This window comes from Diabrotica virgifera, chromosome 6, assembly GCF_917563875.1.
Source record: "Diabrotica virgifera virgifera chromosome 6, PGI_DIABVI_V3a".
Lineage (NCBI taxonomy): Eukaryota > Metazoa > Arthropoda > Insecta > Coleoptera > Chrysomelidae > Diabrotica > Diabrotica virgifera.
Window position 1 is genome coordinate 203,527,369 of NC_065448.1, and position 25,681 is coordinate 203,553,049.

General features: G+C 34.3%; 1 protein-coding gene across 1 annotated transcript in view; it reads left to right on the forward strand.

Annotated features, from left to right (window-relative positions):
* Window positions 1–25,681, forward strand: part of LOC114328543 (homeobox protein aristaless) — a 283,900-nt gene that overhangs the window by 114,731 nt on the left and 143,488 nt on the right. Inside the window, exon 3 of the mRNA XM_050653665.1 lies at window positions 24,101–24,146. Within this exon, the coding sequence (XP_050509622.1) occupies window positions 24,101–24,146 (46 nt within the window). The remainder of the gene's footprint in view (window positions 1–24,100; window positions 24,147–25,681) is intronic.

Sequence of the window (25,681 nt, forward strand, 5' to 3'; positions counted from 1 at the left end):
CCTTCATTAAATCCATTAACCTCGTCGTTTCTCCCGATTCTTCATGTGCCGTCTTCTTCTTGCACCGGGGCATATACTTTTCTCGGTATCTTTCTCTCGAATATCCTGAGTTGGGCTTCATCTTTTTTTGTCATTATCCAGGTTTCACAGGGTCTAAATGTCATGTAGATCAGTTTGGTTCTTTTGTCTCATAATATCGATGACATCAATCTTTTATAAGCATATTTATAATAGCATATTTATAATAGTAAGTATGTAGAATTCTCACTGGAAATACGTGCATTAATTTTGCTACTTACGGAATTCTTCTGATTAATTTCTCTGCCCAGAAATATGTGAAGGCATCCACTCGTTCGATGTTATAGTTGTCTAATGCGATATTATTTTCACTGTCAGGTGTTCTTTTAACGGTTATGTACTTCGTTTCCGTTTCGTTTATTGTAAGTCTTCTTTTTCGTGCTTCAGGATCAATTTCCTTGAACGCTTCCATTAGTAGTGATGTTGAAAATGTAACTATTCGTTACAAAGTACTCATTACTTACGAATACCGAAAGTAACGATTACTATACAGAGAGGCAAATCGTTACTTTGATTACTTTGATTACTTTGATTACTCTGATTACTTCGTTACTTCGTACCAATCGTATCAGAGCGAGTACCAATTTGAGTATTGTATCTACAATCGGTTGATATCGAAATCGGACCGGTATTTCACGAGTGTTCGGTATCAGTCCAGTACAGTCAGTTAACTAAAATTTTATCTATGAACATGAAGGGCGAAGGCTATGAAGAGTTTTACAGGATTACAGGGCGCTGAGAAATAGCTGAAACAGAGGGAGGTAAATCCGGTAAAAGTATGCACCCAGAAACAGATGTCTATACGATAAAATACGATTTGTCAAGGTAGATAATTCACAGATGTTTGTTCCTTTGAAAATAAAAATGCAACACATTAGATTTTAATGATAAATACACACTATTCTTATCAGGCCTAGAAAAAAAATACCTAGCTTAGATTGACCGGAAAAAATGTAGAAATGATATTATTTCTAGACTATGAGCATCAACTTTAATTTATATGTAGGTATGACATTGTTTTTATTGGACCAGGGCATTAACACTAAAAACACAGGAACAAATATATTTTTAAATATAGTAGGTACCTAGAGACTTGTAACTTTTTGCATTGTATATTGTATTTAGGATTAGGATGACGTCTGGAAAAAGTCTACAATAGAAAAATGGGTGGAAATGCATTATTACATTTTAAAAGTGAATAAAACGCATCGAAAAATGCATAAACATGTTAAAATCAGTATATTATGGGCCATATTTTCTTATTTCGGGATATTTAGGGTCATTGAACACGAATATGCAAATCAGAACCGATCTCCGAAGCTCCTGGGTGCCCAGGGTTACTGATAAGGTACGTCATCTAGAGTTTCGAGGGTTTGTTTTTGACACTTAATTGATGCAAACAGATTACTCGAGATTACTGACAATTAACAAAATTAATTAACAAAATCATAAAACACAATAAAATACCGGAAGAATGGAGAACAAGCAAACTAATTCTACTATTCAAAAAGGAGATAAAAAGCAGCCAGAAAACTACAGAGGTATCAACTTGTTAAATACTACCCTAAAACTTACAACTAAATGTTTACAAAACCTAATGAATCCGAGGATAAGTTTAGCAGATGAACAACAGGGTCTTCGTACTGGAAGATCGTGTAATGATGCAATATTCGTCATAAAGCAAATTACTTAGAAATCACTAGAGTATAATAGACCAGCATTTCTGTCTGATTGACTTGAAGAAAGCATTTGACAGAGTAGAGTTAAGACTCACATCTTCTGTATAATAGAGAATTTCGCTTAGATATCATAAAAACTATTGAGAACATCTACCATAACAACAAAACGGAAGTCAGAATAGATGGGCAATTTACAGAATCTATAGATATGGGCAGCGGAATAAGACAGGGAGACTCATTGAGTCATATGCTCTTCAATTTAATCATAGATGAATGTTTATGTACTTTTGGACGCATTTTATACTGAAATTATGCATTTCCACCCATTTTTCTATTGAAAACTTTTTCCTGTTTCACTATTTCCCTAAAAATCATTTAGTTTTTCCTAAATGCCATGTTCTATGTGTATTTTATTGTTATGATCCAAAAATCTAAAATAATATCTACCCGGCCCAATAAATTAGTAGAATTTATAAAAAAAAATCATTTTTAATAATTATTAATTAGTCTGGACAAAATTATGTCGGGCATCCCTTGTTTTTATTAATTTTTAACATAATAGCGTTGATTGATAAATACGGAGTACCAGTATATTTATATACCAGTATATTTATCAGTCAACGATAATATATTACATATCATTTAATTTCTATTCATTAAATAGATCGGTGAAGGTCGTTGTTATATCGGATCTTATACGAAATACTGAGAAATGCGATGCTCGATATGATTACCGGTACTCAAATACAAAAGTAATCATAGTAATCAAAATATCCTACTAATACAAAATATGTACTGAGAAATGCGATTCTCCATATGATTACCGGTACTCAAATACAAAAGTCATCAAAGTAACGAATACTGTAAATGATTACTTTATACAAAAGTAACGATTTGTAACGATTACTCGAAAGTAACTATAATCAACATCACTATCCATAAGTCGTAGCTTGCTTCTACTAATGATAGAGTTATATCGTCTGCGCATGGAGTGATTTGTACTGTTTTGGTATTAATATGGCCAGTTACATTGGTTTTTCTGACGACTGCCCCAATTCACAAACTCATACCTTAAACAAATATATGCCTGTACGCCTATGATAATTGTTTAAAGATCAATAATTAAACAGAAGCACTAGAAATGTAAAAATACTTTATATATCTTCTATAACGATAATATTATTATCATTTAGAGAGGCTATACCTAGTTAACTCGTTTCTCCTTTGAATTAATGTGTCAGTCGTCAATTATTTCGAGATGTATCATTAAAAATGAATAATTCATTTTTTCGTAATTGATGGTTATGAATTTAAAATCCTACCTTCGTGAGTCTGCTCATTTTAGTAGTAATGTCTCTGCAGTAGCATCCGATATCTTAAACGAAGGAAAAGTACAGGTTTCGGTACGTAATATCTCTGCATTACATCATAAATACATTTAAGTAGACGTTGCGAAAATTGTGCTCAGTTTCTGTCTTTGCGAAAGAAAATGATGCTTTTTTGGAACTGAAAGAATTTGTTACGTCTTCGCTTCGAGATGATCATTATATTATTATTTAAGGATTAACTACATTCACTACTTTGTATGAATGGCCAGAATGGATTCACTCACTGAAGTATGGCCAACGCAACGACAATAATAATACGAAATAAAATACGAACAGTTGAACTAGCGTTTATAAGAAGCTGCCTACAAGTCACCAGAAAGGATTGAATAAGAACAGAGGAAATATGGAACAGAATGGTCGTAGAATGTTCACTTACAAAAAAGTTGGAAAACAGAGCCTTGCAATGGTACGGGCATTTACAAAGAATGCCAGACCACAGGTGGTCGAAAAGACTACTGGACTGGGACCCGTTGGGAAGAAGATGGATAGGAAAATCTGCTATGAGATGGAAAACTTACCTAGGAAATGCTACGATAGATAGAGACTTCAAAATGTCGTATATAGATATATATATATATATATATATATATATATATATATATATATATATATATATATATATATATATAAATACCCAAAACAGTTCAAATTACTGCATAATAATATTCAGGCGATGTAGCTATCATTAGTAGGAGCAAGCAACGACTGATGGAAGCGTTCAAGGAAATTGATCCTCAACCACGAAAAAGAGCGCTTAAAATAAACGAAACAAAAACGAAGTAGGTGCCTCTCAAAAGAACACTTGATAATGAAAATATTATCTCTATATAGACAGCTATACCATCGAATGAGTGGATGCCTTCGCATATCTGGGCACAGAAACCAATCAGAAGAATTTCGTAAGTAGCGAAATTAATGCACGTATTTCCAATGGAAATTGAACATACTATGCTAATAAAAGATTGGTGAAATCGAAATTATTAGACAAAAGAACCAAAATGGCTATCTGCAGAACATTGATTAGATCCGTAGTAACCTGGGTAGGTTGTGAAAGCTGGGTAATGACAAAAAACAAACAAAAGCCCAACTAAGAACATTCGATAAAAAGATACTGAGAAAGTATATGGCCCGGTGCAAGAGGAAGGGGGCACTGGGAGAATCAGGAGAAACGACGAGGATAATGAATTGAATAAAGGGTATGATATTGTAAGATTTGTAAAAAGTCAAAACTGTCATGGTTGGGACTTTTGCAGAGACGAGAATATGCAAAAACAGTAAAAAAATCTTAAAACGGAAGCCAATAGAAAGAAGAAAAATAGGAAGGCCCAGAGCGAGAGGGTTGGATGACGTGGAAGACGATCTGAAAACCACAAATATAATACAATGGAGGAAAAGGACATAAGAGGGATCTGAATGGAAAGATATAGCCATACAGGCAAAGATGAATCCCAAGATGTAAAATAAAGAAGAAGAATTGATTTTTTCGTAATCTATGGTTATAAATCTAAAATCCTACCTTCGTGAGTCTGCTCACTTTAGTCGTAATATCTCTGCATTACATCATAAATACATTTAAGTATACGTTGAAAATATTTTGCTCAGTTTCTGTCTTTACGAAAGAAAATGACGCTTTTTTGGAACTGAAAGAATTTGTTATGTCTTCGAGATGATCATTATATTATTATTTAAGGATTAACTTAGTGAGTTGTACGACTTTTAAGTATTTAGGGTCAATGATAAGCCGAGATAGTACTTGTATGAAAGATACAGAAATGAAAATAGCTCGGGGAAAACAAGTCACGAAAGCACTCCATGGAATGATATGGAACAACATTCTAAGCAAAGAAAACAAAAAAAAGATCTTATAGATAGAGCATAGTACTGAATATTACCCTATATTACAACGGCGTAACCAGGATGGCCCTAACGTGGGGGAGGGGGGTTTCAAGGCTCTAAGGGTGGGTTACAACTACTGGAAGGTCTCTAGCGGGTATGGTGGTAAAGCTCAAAGTACACCCCAATGGGGGGGGGTTATAACCCCCGAAACCCCCTGGTTACGCCTATGCCTATGCCTATATGGAGAGAAAGTACGACCAATGACAACAATACGAAATAAATACGAACAGTTGAACTGGAGTTTATGAGAAGATGTCTACAAGTCACTAGAGAGGACAGAATAAGAACAGCGGAAATATGGAATAGAATAGAAGTACAGGATTATTCACTATATTTTGACCCCCCTGTAAACTGCTTTATTTACAGAATTAGAAAAAAATGTAAAATACAAAAGTTATTCGATTTTTAAATTATGATTTTTTGACATATATATCGTACTCGTGACGTCATCCATTTGGGCGTGATGACGTAATCGACTATTTCTTTAAATAGGAATAGCGGTCGAGTGCTAGCTCATTTGAAAAGTTATTCAATTCAATATTCAGTAATATAAACATTAACATGATTAATTATACAGGGTGTCCAAAAAAATTAATTGGCACAAAAAGAAGAATGTATTAATTCAAAATACATTCTACCGCTGTCAGAAAATAGAAATAAATGTTTATTGAACAAATAAACATTACTTTTCACTTAAATTCAATGTTCAAGCTGCCACTCATCTGCCTCTTGGCAGTTTGAACACTGAATTTAAGCAAACATCAATGTTTATTTGTGCAATAAACTTTTATTTCTGTTTTCTAACAGCAGTAAAATGTATTTTAAATTAAATAAATTTCATACATTCTTCTTTTTGTGTCAATCAATTTAATTCAAAAAAATTTTTTAGGTTCGTTGCTACACGCTCGCTGCAACTGCTCCATCGATACGTCATGCGCTCCTTTACATATAAAGGTGCGTATCCATGAGGTTCGCCTCTCCGCGCTCCTGCAACTGCTGGACATAGTGGATACGTTGGCACTCCTGGACCATGCAACAGTGCGCGCTCCGCCTCGGCGCTCCAATCGGTGGCAGTTTATATATAGAGGAGCGCATGCCGTATCGATTAGAGCAGTGGCAGGGAGCGTGGAGCAGAAAACCTAATGGATACGTACCTTAAAGTTAATACATATTCACAAAAAAGGAACAGAACAGTATTTTTTTAAATACTCATAATCATGAGAGAAATAGTAAATTTTTCTTTGCTTGGCCTAATAATTTGGCCAGGTACTGTATCATCGACTTATTTCGTATGCTTTAAATGATGACGCACGGGTAAAGACTCGTGGACTCAACTGTAGAGTGCTTAATTATAAAAAAAGTTGGAAAACAGATCCCTGCAATGGTACGGGCGTGTACAAAGAAGACCAGACCACATATGGCCGAAAAGAATACTGAACTGGGACCCGCCGGGAAGTGGATGGAGAGGAAGACCTGCTATGAGATGGAAAACTTACACAGGAAACGCTACGATAGATAGAGACCTCAGAGATGGCGACTGGGAGAAAAGAGTGGTGTGACACATACATCATTGTCAGCCAATAGATTAAGAACAACACAGAGGGCCATCGAACGAGCTATTAGAAGTATCTCTGAGAGAACATATACGAAATGAGGATGTGCGAAGCAAGACGAAGGTAGAATATGGAATTGGAAGAGATGCGCAAATGAAATGGAATTATCCAGTAAATCTGTGTTTTTTGCAATTTGTATCAGCTATTGTATGTCGTTAATCCCTGTCCATTGCCTTATGTTTCGGAGCCAGGACATTTTCTTGCGGCCTATTCCTCTCTTGCCTTCGATTTTACCCCCGATTATAAGTTGAAGGAACAGGTATTTTTCGTTTCGCATGATGTGACCCAGATATGCCGTTTTCCTTTTCTTGATGGTTTCGAAAAGTTGGCGTTCTTGATTGATTCTTTTAAGGACATTTGTTCTATATTTGTAATTTTTACGGCGATAAAGCCACATTTTAAATGCTTCTAATCTGTTTATATCCCTCATTTTGTTTGCACACTCTAGAGGTTTAACCAAAATTAAATGTAATAATTAGGGGAGGGGAAATGTCTGGATAAAATTATATTTCGACAAATATTTAGCAGACGTTGGTTAATTCGGCGTCAACTTATCTCTAATATAAAGGTCTCTATAAATTATTCTGTGATCTATACTAACAAAAAAAGGCTAGTAGTATCTAACCCGGACATAACACTCACTGCTCAGGAATTTCATCTAATGACCGGAGTTAACGATAGATAGAAAATCCAAAACCACACTCCTCAAAATAAGTAGCTTCTTATCTTTGTCAATAAAATAGGCCCGTTCTTAAGGCGATAATATTGCAATAAAAATAATCATTGTGGTCTCACAGCTCTAATTTTTGTTGTTGAAAAATATTCACATTTTATTTCGACACTTTTGGGCATATCTAGCTAAATTGAGAATTCTTCTCTATCTATTATCCTTCATAAGGATGTAGTGAATGAGTAACCAGTTAACCAGTCATGTTCTTTATTTCGACAGACTGTCGTACTGGAGATTTTATTTTGGATCTTTTTCCCGCTACGTTGCCTTTAACTAGCATACGTTATATGCTTTCTCTCCTTCTAGTTATACAGTAGAACCCCGCAAATCCGAACTAATTGGGGGGACAGCCTGTTCGGATTCTGAAAAGTTCGGATTATCCGAAAGTTTGTCTAACTAATAATTCAAAGCTATCGTTGTCCTTGCTTTTGAGTCGCAAAACGTTCTTGCAATAGTGTGGACAATATTTTTGGCCTTAAGTTGACTGCAAGAGAAATGAAGTAAGTTTATATGTAACCTTTTATAAGCACTACATATAAAGTACGTATTCATTTTTAAGAAATTTTAAATGTCAAAGCCCTATTAATCCTACAATGTTGAATTTCTGGTTTTATTCTGTATAATTTTTTACACAGTTTACAAGTTTTTGTCGTGAATTTTTTAATTTTGTTCACTTTCTGTTGGTTCGGATTTGCCGTACGTTCGGATTAGCGGGGTTCGGATTTGCGAGGTTCTAGTGTATGTCCAAAATATTTCAGTATAAATAGTTTGGTTGATAGTTGTGGTGAGTCTAGTTTTATGCTAGTATTGAATTATTTGTTCGATGTGCGGTTATTGGAATGCGATAGATTCTACGGTAGACTCACATTTCAAATGCATCCGACGTTTATTCGTATTAGTACTCGAACAAGGCGATAGCTAATATTAGTGTTCGAACAAGGCGATAGGTAATATTAGTGCTCGAACAAGGTGTAAGTTGTCTCAAACAAGGCGTAAATTGAGAATAAGAGTAACAAAATCGCGGCAAAATTTTAAACATTTAAATCAAATTGTTCTGAAATATCAAAATCATCAAGCGACCTGTAACATGAATCATTGTAAGCCCAACAAGTACAACTGGATTGAAGGTGCTCAATATCTTATGCAATAAAGTTACGGGTTACGGGAAGACTATGTTCAGCAGTGGACTCAAAAAGACTAATATCCATATGTCCATAGTTATCGTGGTAGTACTGTCATGGTATGAGGTTGTAACGGTGTTAAAGGAGACTTGATATTGTTCAACATAAGGTTTTTTTTTTCATGCAAGTGCATACCGGTTTTTGTTGTGCTTCCGTATGCAGAGATTTCATTTACTGCATGAACTCTAGCGATCAACTTCATCAATTAGTCTATATTTGTCCACTGTTGAACGTAGGCCTCCAGTAAAATCTTCCTCATTCTTAAGCTTCTTGCATCCACTTTGTGGTGATGCGCTTTATATCATCCGTCCATCTAGTCGGTGATCGTCCTCCGCTTCAATATGCCTCTTATCTTGGTCACCATTCCAGAATACTTCTGGTCCATCTATCATCCGTCAATCTAGCAACATGTGCGGCCTGAGCCCATTTGGCCATGGTTATTCTCTTAACTTCATCCTTGTCTGCTGTTCTTCTTCTTATCTTTGATGGTAATACGTCACATTGATCTTTCCGTAGCGTGTTGTGTAACTGTTATTTTATTTATTGTTCCTTTTGTCAGAGTTAGTATTTATGTATCATATGTATGACCACATTGGTCAAAAACCTTCCTTTTTAAACAAACTGGAATATTAGACTTGAAAATGTTATTCAATCTACCACAGGCAGCCCATTTGAGACCTATCCTTTTTTGTATACATTTACAGGCTCAACAATATCATAAAATAAATATCTTAGACTAATGTCAATAAATATCAAAGGCCACATGTTTACGCCAGTCAATGGGAACAAGAATAGGATATTACCTCCGAATTATATCTTACTGCATGGATTTTAATGAAATTTTGGGAAAAGCTTCTACTTATCTCCTAATTCAAAGTGTACCCTATGTTGATGTGTGCTTTTATCTTGAGGGTGGTTCCCACCCCTTTTCAGTGGTGGAAAATTTTGTGGTTAAATTAACCACGGAATTCGCTAGAGAACCTAATTCTAAGCAAAACCTGTTCTATAATTTTTTTTTAAACTCAATATTTTTGAATTATTCGTGGTTGAAAATTGGCCATTTTCATTGAAACATAACACCTTTTCAAACGGTTTTTTGCGAATACCTTAAAAACTATGCATCTAACTAAGAAAACTATAAAATACATTTCTGTAGGATTTAAAAAAACAAAGAGACACTTGCCTTCATAAATCTTCTAGTTTTAATAAAAAAAGAGATATGGTAGATGAAAAGAGTTTGATTTTTGGTACATACTCAAATTGGTGTATTCAACTTTAAATAACAAGATAAATAATAAGAGAAACAGTCGATTTTAGGTGTATAATGCTATCAATACCTTTTGTAGTGCTTGAATAGACCTTTAAAATGAGCAATATTAAAGGTTCATTACATTTAAAGTAAGCGAGATATGCTGCAAACAAAATTGATAACTAATGCATTTTAAGAAAAAATGAGAAGTAATTTTAAACCCCCATCCACCAGAATGTAAGTGTATCGTTTTCCTTGTACAATACCTTTTATTATAGTATTATTTCTATGTTCAAAAAGTTACACGGGTTTAAAATGAATGGTTTTTGAAAAACACAAGATCAAATTACAGAGCGCCTTTTTAAATTTTCTTAAAAATCTTCCTTTTTCTCCATGTAACTTGAAAATGATAACGAGATACAGTAATGAAAAATAAAAACAAAATTTATATCTAAAAAACCCTACATTTTTGTGTGGTACCTTTTTTCGTATCTCTTATAATTTTCGAGTTACATGGAGAAAAAGGAAGATTTTTAAGAAAATTTAAAAATGCGCTTTATAATTTGATTTTATTTTTTTCAAACACCATTCATTTTAGACCAGTCCACCTTTTTGAACATAGAAATAACATTATAATAAAAAGTATTGTAGAAGTTAAACGATGTATTTAAATTCTGATGGATGTGGGGTTAAATACACGTCTCTTTTCTTCTTAAAATACATTAGCCATCAATTTTTTGCAGCATATCTCGTTTAGTTTGAATGTCATCGACATCTAATATTACTCATTTTAAAGGTCTTTTCAAGCACGACAAAAGTTATTAGTATCAATATACACCTAAAATCGACTATTTCTCTGTTATTTCAAGTTGAATACACCGATTTGAACATGCACCAAAAAACAAACTCATTTCACCTACCATATCCCTTTTTATATTATAACTAGAAGATTTATGAAGGAAAGATTCTCTGTTTTTTTAAGCTAAAAAAATATCTTATATAGTTTTTTTGTCAGATGCGTAGATTTTAAGGTACCTATTCGCAAAAATCCGTGCGAAAATGTGTCATTTTTCAATGAAAATGGCCAATTTTCAACCACGAGTAACTCAAAAATATTGAGTTTTCAAAAAATAATTATAGAACAGTTTTTGGTTAGAATTAGGTTCTCTAGCCTCTTCCGTGGCTATTTTAACCAAAAAAATTTTCACCCCTGAGAAGGGGTGGGAACCACCCCCAAGATAAAAGTACACAGCGGCATAGGATAGACTTTGTTTCTTGAGCTATTCTCTACTTACTGTGAAAATATCAAGTAAATCTATGTAATAGGATGGAATTCGGAGCCAAATACCCTCATTGACTGCCCTAGTTATGTTTATATGGGATTTGCCATAGGTTGTAATGACAATTATTACATTATTAGGTTGTACCTAAAAAACACGACGTTTCGATTTCTACACGGGAAATCGTTTTTATGTGTTATGTGTTGGATATGTATAGTGTATAACAGAGATATGTGTTTCACATTTTCCTATCCTCTAGACGATCGAAAATGTTTCAGAATCTTATTAAAGGCCACAATATTCGATACGTGGCAATCTACTTGGGATCACACTGCCACCAAACTCAAAGAATGCTTAGGTCTTGTAGGAACCACACTCATCTCACCAAGTAGTAGAAAATACTTAGTTATCATCAACTGATTTCGAATAGCACATACTGTACTTACTCACAAACATATCTTCCGCAAAGAGGTTACTCCGTTGAGTACTAATTGTAGCACTCAATTACCAGTGAAACATATAATTATAGAAAGCCCATTATACCAGAACTAAAGGATCGCGTGTGCCCTTAGTTGGCATAAATTATTTCAAAATAACCAAACTATATACCGAATTGTAAAGTAGGTACTACATTGTAAGAATATGTATCCGACTATCTGGGTATGTCCTCCCGCTAACAACCCATAATAGTTGATGCGGGTATATTTATACACTCATGGACAAAAATATCGAATATATTGAAATTATGTTGTTCTGAAGCTATTTCCTTGTGGCATTTTTATAATTAAGTATTTTTTTACTTAGCAACAACATTTTTGTTTATTTTAATAGTATTTTGTATTTTGACAACGAAACCCGATTTGGGCTTCGAAACATTAATAAATTCAATTTTTAGTAAAATTGTGGCTTATTTCCCATAGAAAATACTTAATTATTGAAATTATCATATGAAGTTAAATTTTTTGTCCTGCAATCCTTAGCCCTTCCAGTGCCAGAGGAATAGGATTTCTTTTCTATGTTATAAAATTGTATTGGGCGAATGACAGCTGACATGTACATTTGTACATTGAAAACATTGTATAAAATCATGTTTTGCCATTTTGCCAAGGATTATTTTTTTACACAAGGACTCAGCTGACTTCGGAAACCAGCGTGCACTAAGGACTCGCCTTTAATGCACGATAACACATGTTCTCATGTCGCTAGAATAGTGAATACTTACCTTGATGAAATTGATTTTAGAAGATTATATTGGCCACAATATAGCCCACATCAGATTTAAATCCGATCCTTATCTTTATCTTTATCTAGTTTCATATGAGGCGTATCATATCAAAAGTGACAATCTCCCACCTAGACCAATCTGAGCAAATTTATAAAAACGATTTAGACATAAAAATCTGAAATTTTAAAACATTTATTTCTACAGGTACAAAGTTGTTACATTCATAACTATAATAAAAAGAGTAAATAACTTGTAGTCTCATTAAGATAAAAGAAAATCGCATTAATATAATGGATATTGCTGACTTTGATATGAACCGTTGGAGATTGTTTATTTTGTTGTGATAGCATATGGAGATTGTTGACTATGCACCAGATAATTTAAAATATTCGTTTATGAGTGAAGATGGGGATTAATGATTAACATTCAACTTAAATTATAATTTATTGTTATTTAAAGTAAACAAATTATTTAGGAATTAAACTTAAACGACATATTGTATAGTGTAGATATACAACAAAATTGTAGGCTACATACCTTGATTCTTTCTTCAAAGTTCTTTTCCAATTCTTCGAATTTGAAGGTCTTTGTCTGGAATTTTCGTGATTTGTTTCAGTAGGATATTGTTCCATAATTAAAAATACGTTATACCACTTCTCAAAACTGAATACTTTTTGTAATAAACCAAATTTTCTAATTGTGTTTTTCACGAAACAATCTCCATTTGTATGTTTACAAGCATACTAAAATGACATAATCAACATGCAGTGTGGTTAAGTCGCGTGATGGATATCTTGATGTTCATTGGTTGAATTGGATATTGTCAACTATGCTGTGAATACCCCAAGGAGATTGTTACCTTGGCAGCAAATGCCAGTTTTATTATATAAATTTGTCAGGGATTTTGTCTACTTTGACAAAAATACTCAGACTTATCCTATAAAGAAATAGCTAGAGTGCAAGGGAGAACGCAAATCTCAATTTTAATAAAAATTGGAGATTGTTAATTTTGATATGACACGACTCATATATTATATGAAACTTTAAAACATCGCATTCGGAAAAACAATCCTATTTCTATAACATTGTGAGGACTAAGGTATGCAGCACAAAAAATTTCACTTTACATGATAATTTCAAAATATTCGATATTTTTGTCCATGAGATAAAAAAAACCGGCGATAATTTAAAACCGTCAAGGGAATAGGCGCAAAATTTCAGCTCCAATGCTATTTAAATGCATTCATTTTTTTCTAATCCTGAGAAAACTAGGTAATAAGTATTTTTGAAACATTTAAACGCAGAATGAAAGATTACGTTATTACCGAGGGTCGAAAGTCCCTGAAAACTATGTTTATTTTAATAAGTGACAGGGTTGAAAAACAAGAGCAAATTCAGTGTAATTGTTAATTTTAAATATCTCATACAAAATAAACCTTTTGTTAATTCTAAGGGACTTTCTACCCTCGGTAATAATGTAGTCTTTCATTCTGCTTTTAAATTTTTCAAAAATATTTATTGTTTTTTTTTTTCAGGATTCGAAAAAATAAACACGATGTCCGTGGTGATATTTTCCAAATTGAACATTCGCTGTCTTTGTCATACAATGCACTCAGTCGAACAAGGCTACTAAGTATTTGACACGGCTTCAGGAATTTTTTCAGTTTTTTATTAAATAATATTGATAGGGTATTTGATAAATAATTATTATTTATTGTTTATTATTTATTGAAACTCCAAGAGAATACACCAAGTATATATTCTGGAATACATGTATTTTGTTATACCAAACTAGACTGGCTAATTGGTTATGCCAAGGCCATAATGAAAGAAAGAAAAAAAGAAGTATTTTGTTGTTAAAAATGTTCTCAAAATTTATCGAAGGGTTCCATAGTAACAATATATTATTATTAAAAAATTAAATTTTTCTCTTTTCTCGAGTATTAGTTTTTATTGTATAGTACCTATATAAATGATTGTAATCACTGAATACATAGTGAAAAAATAATCATATTAATTAACTGAATTAATAATTTGAGCGATCAAACAAGTAACGGTTATCCAAGAACATTCAAAAGCCATCTCTATGTTAATGATGACAATGTCATTGTCAACTAATCTCCATACTCCATACCAGTGAAAATTTTACTACACCTAATTTGCCGTGTAAGAAAGAAACAGTAGGGATAGCCGCAGAGGTGTAACCAGGATGATCCTAAGGGGGGGGGGGTTACATCTACTTGAAGGTCTCTGAGGGGTATGGAATAATAATGGTGTTAAGCGTATAGAGCTCAAAGTACATCCAAAAGGGGGGGGGGGTTATAACCCCCAAAACCACCCCTGGTTACACTTATGGATAGCCGTAAAATATTTGGGCCTACACTCTTAATAAATAAACACCGTTCCTCTATTTAAAAAGAAAATAATTAAATGATCATTCAATAAAAAGCAATACATTAGAAAGTTTTATTTGAACAAAATATTCCAACCCGGCCTAAAATATCTAGTCAGAAAAAAGTTAAGAATCCTTTTATCCCCATCACCAAAATGTGGATACCGTGTATTCAGTACCGCAAGTTCAGATAAAGCCGATAAAGAGATCTAGTCGGCACGACACACATTCCGAGATGTCTGCAATTTGTACCATCGGCGCTGATGACACTGTTCCAAGGGCCTCCCTTGCGGCCAATTAGGCCCACCGTCCAAATATTTGAATAGATAACAGTGACGACACACTTCGTGACATAGTCGGACGGTAATTAAATATTGGGGGTTAAAAAAAAGTGATTCAGCAGACGGTACTGTTGACTAGCGCGAGGCTTCATACGGTGTTCTATATTATTTTTAAAATTGAATAAAGTAATTTTATTAGGTATTTATTTATTATTTTTTTAAATTTCTTCTGCGGCACTTTTGACTGGCATTTGATGTGCCCAAAACCACATTATACAGGATGTAACAAAAATACAGGTCACAAATTAAATCACATATTTTGGGACAAAAAATAGTTCGATTGAACCTAACTTACCTTAGTACAAATGTTCACACAAAAAAGTTACAGCCCTTTAAAGTTACAAAATAAAAATTGATTTTTTCCAATATATCGAAAACTATTTGCGGTTTCTTATTGAAAACGGACATATGGCATCCTTATGACAGAAGCATTTTAAAATAAAATTATCGTGAAATTTGTGCACCCCATAAAGATTTTATGGGGGTTTGTTTCCTTAAACCCTCCCAAGCTTTTGTGTACGTTCCAATTAAATTATCATTGTGGCACCATTAGTTAACAACAATATTTATAAAACTTTTTTGCCTCCTAGTACTTTTTCGAAAAGCTAGTTTTTATCGAGATATTTTGAATATTTGTCAAATCCACCACATATTTGTATACTGTTCATATAATACGAGACCTGGTAATAATATGAAAATTTATTTATAAATAATTACAGTTTGAGATATACTTTGAACCATATTAGAAAAGAAGCCACATCTCGATAAAAGGTGCCGGTATCGGAAAAACACTAAGAGGCAAAATTTTTTAAAAACACCCTGTTTAACTAATGTTACCGCAATAATAGTTTAATTGGAACGTACACAAACATTTGGGGGATTTAAAGGCACAAAACCCTCATAAAATTTTTACGTAAACATATTAAAAAAGAAGCCGCATCTCGATTAAAAATGATTTATCGAAAAGTTACTAAGAGGCAAAAAAGTTTTAGAAACATTGTGTTTAACTAATGGTACCACAATAATAATTTAATTGGAACGTACATAAAAGTTTGGGGGGGTTGAAAAGAACAAAACCCCCATAATATTTTTATGGGGTGCACAAATTTCACTATAATTTCTTTTTAATATGTTCCTGTCATAAGACTGCCACATGTCCATTTTCATTAAAAAATCTCTAATAGTTTTTGATATATCGGAAAAATCGATTTTCATTTTGTAACTTCAAAGGGCTGTAACTTTTTTTGTGTGCCTATTTGTACTAAGATAAGTTAGGTTCAATCGAACTATTTTGGGTCCCAGAATATGTGATTTAATTTATGACCTGTATTTTTGTTACACCCTGTATAAAATACGTGGGTAGTCCGATAAATACTTGGCCTGTCCGTTCGAGAGCGCCACTATCGCAAAAAATCTGCCACTATATGTATAATACAGTCTTGTTGACGGCCTGAATCTCAGCGGAATCTGACCAGTAGTTTTGTTTTCACAGCGTGTGGAAGTGAGCATGTTTGAGGATTTTAGAAAAATAAAAGAGAGCAATATCCTTGAATGCCGTATACGTTGACTCTTCTCTTTCGATGGCGAATGTCAGAAATTTTTTTAACGAGTTGTAACAAGGTAGCACGTCGATTTTTGATAAGTCATGGCCAGGTGCCTCGAAAACAGCTACCACGGAGGATAACGCGAAAAAATGCACGATCTCGTATTGGCAGACCACCGACTGAAGATGCGCGAGATATCTGAGACAGTAGGCATCTCAAAAGATCACGTGGGACATATTCTGCGTGAAATTTTGGGCATGAAATAGTCGGCGCGATGAGTGCCGCACTTGCTCGCTCAAGACAACAAGCGCATCCATAAGACCACTTCAGAGCAGTGTCTGAGACTCTTTAAGCGTAATACGAAGGAGTTTCTATATTATTTCATAACCGTTAACGAAACATGAATGCACTGGTACACATCAGAGACCAAGAAATTGTTGACATCACCCCAAAAACATATTTCGAAGAAGGCGAACACTGTCCTATCGGCCGCAAAGGTGATAGCCACCGTTTGATGGGATTCACAACGTGTGATTTATATTAGCTTTCTGGAAAAGGACAAAACAATCACAAGGCTTTACTATGCCGAATTATTGGGCCAATTCGACGCCGAATTACAGAAAGACAACCCCAATTGGCGAAGAAAAAATTCTCTTCCACTACGACAATGCACAAGCTGACACCTACACCGTCGGCATGGCGAAATTGGTCGATTTGGGCTACAAACTGCTGTTCAGACGTATTCTCCAGATTCTGTGTGACTTTTTTTTCCTTTTCAAACTGGAAAAGGTCACTAGCTGGGCAGAAATTTAAGTAGAATGAGGAGTTCATCACCACCACGGAAGCCTACTTTGCAATCCCCGAGAAAAGTATTTTTCAGACGGGTTAAAGAAGTTGACGCATCGTTGGGTCAAGCGTGTCAAACTAAAACGAGACTATGTTCAGAAATAAATAACCCTTTATCCCAAAATGTTCGTTTTTCTGAGAACGATCTTGAGAAAGATTTAGGCTTAATAAGCAGGCAACACAGATTCTTGAATTCAAGCTCATCGACGTAATCGTTGAGTACCCCCTTTACAGTGACCGTGTTACCATGTGGTGTGCTATATCCGCACATGGCATATTGAGCCCGTATTTCGTTGAAGCAAAATATAGAACGCCGTTAACTGTTAATCAGGAGTGCTACAGAGAACAGATTATCACGCCATTTCTACATGATCTTTAGCGATTTTGTCGTTCCATGAAACGGAGGGCATCTTAAACAGCTGCTTTATCGGGAACGTCGCGCGTCGTCGTGAATAATGTTTGCAAGGATAGTATCATGTATACTAAATATATATTATCAATGTGCTACAGCCCTATGAAAGAGCCTCGACCTTCCCAAGTCTATTACGCCAGTCAGTCCTATCCATTGCCAGTTTGCTGCGCCTATTTTTCTCCCGTCCTCATATACGCCATCCTTCCATCTGAGTTTAGGCCTACCCCTATTTCTACTTCCCACAGGTTGTGACATAAGGATTCTTCTAGGAGGGTTGTTCTGCTGTGATCTTGCTAGACGTCCTGCATATCTTAGTCTTCCTATTCTTATAAGAGATACTACGTCTTTACCACCAAATTTTTGTTTATATCTGTGGTATACCTCGTAGTTGTACCTCCTCCTCCAAACAACATTTTCACAGATGCCACCGAATATTCCTCTCAGGATCCTTTGTTCAAATATAAGCAGAAGGTTTTCATCTGTCTTGGAGATAGTCCATGCCTCCGATCCATATGTTAACTATACTAAATATATAGATAATAATAAACACTTCAATCTTCATTTCAGGATTGTTTATTTTGTCGATTTCTGTATTATGTGGTAATGTGGTTTATTCCAAAAAACGTAGTATGTATAGATAGGTACATCACTCCTTTACCAAGAACTAAATTCGTAGCAAATTACATCCTTTGATATTATCCGTGAGACGCCCATGTCCTACAAACAGACAACTTAGACTACCAATTACTCGAGCTCAATTTAAGGAGTTGCACCTGAATTAGAAATTAATTTGGTTGGATTGTTGACTTCGAAGTAAATCAACTCTAATTAGCATTTGAAGAATGCCGATGGTGGCTTAATTGCTTTGTTTAAAGATTGTTAAGTTGATTACACCAATTAAGAAGTAATAAGGAAGGACAGAAGTCGTATACGAATGTCCTTTAGTACTTAGAAATCTGTACAACATACCTTTATTTATTTTATACTTTGTCAGTGGTTTTCACAGTAAGTTGCTTGTTTTTGTAGATAATTGGCTGCTTTAAGATCTGATGTACCTATGCATGCCTGTATTAGTTTTTTTTTCGTTCCATAGATTGCAGTTTTTAGTGAGGCAGTAAGGCATTAGATTGTGCATAAAGGATATTGGGGAGTTTTGTTATATTTATCAAAAAAGAAATGGTTATATTTTTCTAGCTTCTCATGTTGCTCTCCGGTTAGGATTAACTATAAATTATTGCTAATTTTAGTTCGTCTGTATTAATTTTGCTTCGTCTTGAAGGGCCGTATCTGTTCCAAATTTTGTAAACTATGAAGTCAATTAGGGATTGCAATGCAGCAGCATTTTCAATCCAGCTGGATTTTTGCAAGATTAGCCTTAATCCAGCTGGATCCAGCGCGGATCCAGCAAAATGTGGAATCAAATTAAAAACACGATTTTAATGTTTTTTTTGTCTGTATGCTAAATTTCTAAACAACAAAAACATTAATTATTTAGACGAAGCAAGTTTTCAATCCTAATAGTAAATTAATAATATTGAAAAATATTAAAAATTACTAAAAGATTTTTAAATTGAAAACTTATGGTACATTTTCATGGTAACACCTCCAAGACTTCTATAATTTGCAAGTCATATGGATGCTGCAGTGAAGACGAAAGGGAAGGAATTCTACACCTTGCAATTCACATCCCCCGTCTGCAACCGGCAAAGTTCCAACTGAAAAATGCACCTGGTTACTCTACGGAGTAATACGAAAAATAAAATAAAAATGTGTACCATTTTTATTCGGCTGCAATGCGAAGGCAAACCAATCTTACTTTTTAATTAGAATACGGAGTGCAGTCCAGTTCCTTTAACCGCGATTTTCTGCTCTTATTGGAGCTTCATCAGAAGAAACGTAGGCACTGTTCTCCATACTCCAACTAAATTGCATCGAGAGGTTTTCCCACACATCGCAACCAAAGTGATGATAATAGGTGGCAAGCGCCATCTGGCAATTGAAAGACGAAGCAATTTGGTTGCGATGTGTGGGAAACCTATTATCATAGGTCCTATTATCATCACTTTGGTTGCGATGTGTGGGAAAACCTCTCGATGCAATTTAGTTGGAGTATGGAGAACAGTGCCTACGTTTCTTCTGATGAAGCTCCAATAAGAGCAGAAAATCGCGGTTAAAGGAACTGGACTGCACTCCGTATTCTAATTAAAAAGTAAGATTGGTTTGCCTTCGCATTGCAACCGAATAAAAATGGTACACATTTTTATTTTATTTTTCGTATTACTCCGTAGAGTAACCAGGTGCATTTTTCAGTTGGAACTTTGCCGGCTGCAGACGGGGGATGTGAATTGCAAGGTGTAGAATTCCTTCCCTTTCGTCTTCACTGCAGCATCCATATGACTTGCAAATTGTAGAAGTCTTGGAGGTGTTACCATGAAAATGTACCAATAAGTTTTCAATTTAAAAATCTTTTAGTGATTTTTAATATTTTTCAATATTATTAATTTACTATTAGGATTGAAAACTTGCTTCGTCTTTCAATTGCCAGATGGCGCTTGCCACCTATTATCATCACTTTGGTTGCGATGTGTGGGAAAACCTCTCGATGCAATTTAGTTGGAGTATGGAGAACAATGCCTACGTTTCTTCTGATGAAGCTCCAATAAGAGCAGAAAATCGCGGTTAAAGGAACTGGACTGCACTCCGTATTCTAATTAAAAAGTAAGATTGGTTTGCCTTCGCATTGCAGATTATTTAGTTTTTTGAAAGTGATACCTTAAAAACATAGGCCTTACCTACTTCGCACAGAACTGCACATGTAGCCGGTTGCGGAGAAAGCCCTTCCGGCCTCTGTGCTGGTCGGTTTCAAGGTTATCAAATAGTCATAGACCATTGACAAATGACCGTCTTTCACTCCTTCCGTCTCATAAACCGCCATTTCCTTCTCCAAAATCTTTTCGTAATCTTTTTGAGAACCCGTTTTTTTGGTTATAAATGTTTTCTCTTTCTTGTTTAAATTCAATCTCAAGTTCTTGTTCCAAAGTAAAATTCACGGGCTCCGGATTAGTTAGCCCATCTTCTTCCATTATCTCTTGCACTGGTTCCACACTTACTTGTTTATTTATACGAATCAACAAATTTTTCATCTCTTGTCGCATTGCATTCTTTTTCGGCATGGGAAAGTAACCAGGATTGTTTAGTCCTTCGTCATACTTTTTTTGATTCTTTAAATACAAACAATAATGTACCTGTAATCTCTTAGAGGCGCCGTTCCGTGATTATTTTGCGTAGTGCTTCCGATAGATCAGCATTAAGGCTAGAGTCCTGGCTATTTTGTTTGTCTAAGACAAATTTCATGGTTGTGTCGGCCGCAGTGGCGGCTAGTCAGGGTCGGCAGGGTCGGCAGTGCCGACCCACACTTTTATGGACACATTATAGATTTTTTAACTATTTAATTTAATCGGAGTTGATGATATTCGTTTCTGTGAAATAAAAAATATATCTGTGAGATAATACAGACTAAATTTTATTCATTGTTTTTAAAAGACTTCGATCCCGATACGTTAGTTAAGTGGTCCCTGTGCGCTGTGCGTAAGAGACTTTTCAAATCAATGATCCTATAGCCATGCACCCGCACCCGATTGCGATTGTGTGAATTCTTATTATAAAGCCCGGCACGGCATGCCGTCCCCAGATCGAGGATTTGCTATATAATAAGAAGCTATGGAATATTAGACAATAGGCAACCAATTATACATTCTCCGTACTTATTTGAATGGCAAGTACGGCAGCGGGTACCTCTGCCGAGGCCGAGCGGTGATCTGCGAACGGCAGAAAGGCACGTACGTAGCCACGTATTGCCTTGCTAGCGCGCCCGGGAAAATTATGAAATAGGTACCTAAGTAGTTTTACGTCGTTTAATTATTAATATTATTATTGATATTGTAATTCTTTTAAGTTGTTAGGAATTACCATTTAGGGGACAGGATGTATCGAAGCATTCGTTAAATCAAGTTAATTATAGAGAACAAATAAAATTGTTTAACAAATACGATCTGGAATTTTCTAATTTATTTTCTGACTCGAAGAATATACCGGCGTACCTAAAACAGCACAGAATGAAAGAATCAATTAGTAGTTACATTTTGATCCTTTTCGGTAGAAGTAGACGAAACTACTGATAGAGGTAACATGTCATTCACAAGTATCAATAATTGTTCTTCGATACGCGTTACGTCTAAATTTATGAGAGGTTGTTAGGTTTTCAGACGTGAGTAGAAGCCATAAGACAGAATATATTTTTGTTGTTTTAATTTAAAGGATAGATTAAATTTTTTGATATCAAAAATAAATTGGTAAGGCAAATTTATAACGGGGCTGACTTGATGTCCAGTGAATTGTATGGTCTCCGGACAAAAGTTAAAACAATTGCACCAGGCAAAACTATTATTTACTCACTGTTATAAGTCATTGACCTCTTTGACTATTCAAAATTTAAAAGTTACGCCAAAGAATTTTCAAAATATCTATTCATTAAAAATTATCCATCATTTTTTAATCAAATAAAATAAGAAAATGAATTAACAGTTTTATATTCTGATTCAAATATTTTCGGAAGGTGGGATAAGTTACAGACTATGTATAATTTTATATACTGCAATTCATTAGGTACAACAAACTGTTCCCGAAATTAATAAATTATTGTGCTCAAATGTGGGCAAATTCTGTCTCAAATGAACGGGATTTCTCTTGTCTCAAAAAAGTCAAAACGTATTGTCGAAACACCATGAAACAGGAGAGAATGTCAAACTTGTCTCAAATGTCGATAGAAAAAAACTTTTAAAATCCCTCCAAAACAATAATAAATTTTACAATTACATACATACATTATAACCCATTTTGCTACTTCGAAACAACATAGACTAGAGTTAATTTATAAACAGGTATAGTTTCTAAATTTATAGGAAAAAACAAAAAAAAAACAAAAAAATAAAAAAAAAACAAAAACCAAAGATCTCCTATGAAATTGAAGCCTTTGGAGACAAAACCTTGCCGACCCTGTCCCTAAAGCCAAGAGCCGCCACTGGTCGGCCGTTATCAAAGTGGACTCTATTCTGCAAAAAGCTTCTACAGCCGGTAAAAAGTGGCGATTAACTCATTAATTATTGACCACTCGCCAGCAGAGAATTTTATCGCGGAATCAATGTATATCAACGCTTTATCGATGCAAACTTTTAAGCTATAGAAACTTTCCAGCATATTGAGCTACTGCCAGCGCGATAGAATGGCAAGTTGCCGACTCACGGCTTTGAATAAAGAAGCTAATGAAGACATTAAGTAACTTATTTCGAATTTGACACGTGTGCGGATCCGCGCTGCTGGATGCAGCACGGTTTGCTGCATCCAGCATGTAAAAAAAGCGCCGGATCCAGCTGGATTGCTGGATGCTGGATCCAGCAATTGCAATCTCTAAAGCCAATACAGACAAGCTGTCGGGAATTTTAGTCCAAAGTACATTATTTAATCACATCAATTAACGATAATAAAATGAATATGATTAATGATTTCTATTATAATAATATATTTTCTATAGAGCTTATCTACTAGGCCTGGATACCGCGTACCAAAAAAAAGTTTATTAATAGCAAACTGAAAATTTGTTAATAGCTTAACGGTGTCTAGTCGGACAAACTTAAATGTACGGGAACACTAGAACAGGGGAAGTTTTAATTGTGGAACAGTTTAAAAATTTGGAACATCAGATTACGAAAATGTCCCATGTATTTTGTCGGACAGAACATCCAATTGATTTGTTACCCTTTCATTAAACTCTCATGCAAAAATCAGACTGCTATTACTAACCAACATGATTCCTGTCATTTGGCTTGTTCTTCGTGTTCCACTCATTAAATTGTCCAGTTGGTGATAAACACCAGTTTGATTTTTGCATGAGAGTTTAATGAATTTGTAACAAATCAATTGCAAGTTCTGTCCGACAAAATATATGAGACGTTTTCCTAGTCTGACGTTCGAAAGATGTAACATGTTCCACAATTAAAACTTCCCCTGTTGAAGTGTTCTCGTACATCAAAGTTTGTCCGACTAGATACCGTTAAACTATTAACAAATTTTCAGCTTGCTATTAATCAACCCTTTTTGGTACGCGGGATCAAGGTATATACATTATTTGTTATAGCTTTTGATTTTCAAAGTATAAAGCTTTGATTATTGTGTAATTTTAATTTTCAGGGAGGAATTAGCTATGAAAATTGGACTTACTGAGGCCCGAATACAGGTAAGAATAAAAATTGTCCTGTTGATTGATAAATAGGTAGACCAAGTATAGGTATAGGTATACCATCAATTAATGCTATAATTATTGCACTGCTAAAGGAATACCTGTGCATCACGAATCCACTGCTGAACTCGATAAAAATATAATTCTGTGTGATTTTTTTATCAATATCGAACAAGAGTGAGAAAATGTAAATGTTATTTTGATTTTTGAATATTTGATTTAGTACGCGAACAATAAAAATAACGTAACGGTGTTCTTCGTGCATCTAGCATAGGTTTTCCTATGATTATATTTTTTTCCCATCAAAATCAAACAATAGCGTCAACATGTTGCTTCCATGTTTGAATATCTGATTTTTTCGCAGGCATAAAGATGATTCAAAGCTATTCCTTCAGTAGTATCATTATACGTACTTATTTGTTTTTGGATAGTTGAATCTGTAATTATTATCTAGTTAAGTTAGTTTACTTTTGTAATCCTAACTAGAGCGGGCTGTATCGTCGCCCCCTTTAGCGAAATTATTACGATTCGATTTTTTTGCACAAACTTTATTACTCAAAAAGAGGTCCTCATAATAAATCCACATGTTTGTTAAGAGGATGGGTACGTATTTTCGGCTGCAATGCTATTCAAATGGGGATTCATTTTTTTCGAATCCTGAGAAAACTAATAAGTATTTTTGAAAAATTTAAACGTAGAATGAAAGATAACAATATTGTCGAGGGCCAAAAGTCCCTGAGAACTTCTATAATGTTTATTTTAATAAGTTACAGGGGTGAAAACATAAGAAAATTTAGTGTGATATTTAATTTAAAATATCTCATTCAAAATAAACCTTTGATTTATTCTAAGGGACTTTCTGCCCTCGGTAATAATATAGTCTTTCATTCTGCGTTTAAATTTTTCAAAAATATTTATTGGTTTTTTCAGGATTCGAAAAAAATGAACACAATGTCCGTGGTACTGTCAATACGAATATTGTCAGCATACTGTCAGTCAGACAGTGACAATCAGTGACAATTTTAAATATTTAACATGGCATCGGAAATATTTTGAGTTGTTGATTAAATAATATTGATATATAGTGTATTTGATAAATAATTGATTTACGACGTGAACTAAATAAAAAGTTATTTATTGTGTATTATTTGTGGAAGATCCAAGCGGAGAATACATCAGGATAATAAATTCTGTGATCCAAGTATTTTGTTGTTAAAGATGTTCAAAATTGTAAGCGTTCCATAGTAACAATATATTATTAAAAAATCACTAAACACTTTACCTCTTTTCTCGATTGAGTATTAGTTTTTGTTGTACATAGGTATAAATTATTACAATCACTGAATATATAGTTAGTGAAAAAATTATCACATTTATTAACTGAATTAATAATTTGCAATTATAAAAATAACAGTTATCCTAGAACATTCAAAAGCCATCTCTTTAAATTAATCATGACATTTTCAAGTAGAATGACATTCTGGTAATGTTTACATATCAATACCAGTGTGAATTTTACTACACGTAATTTG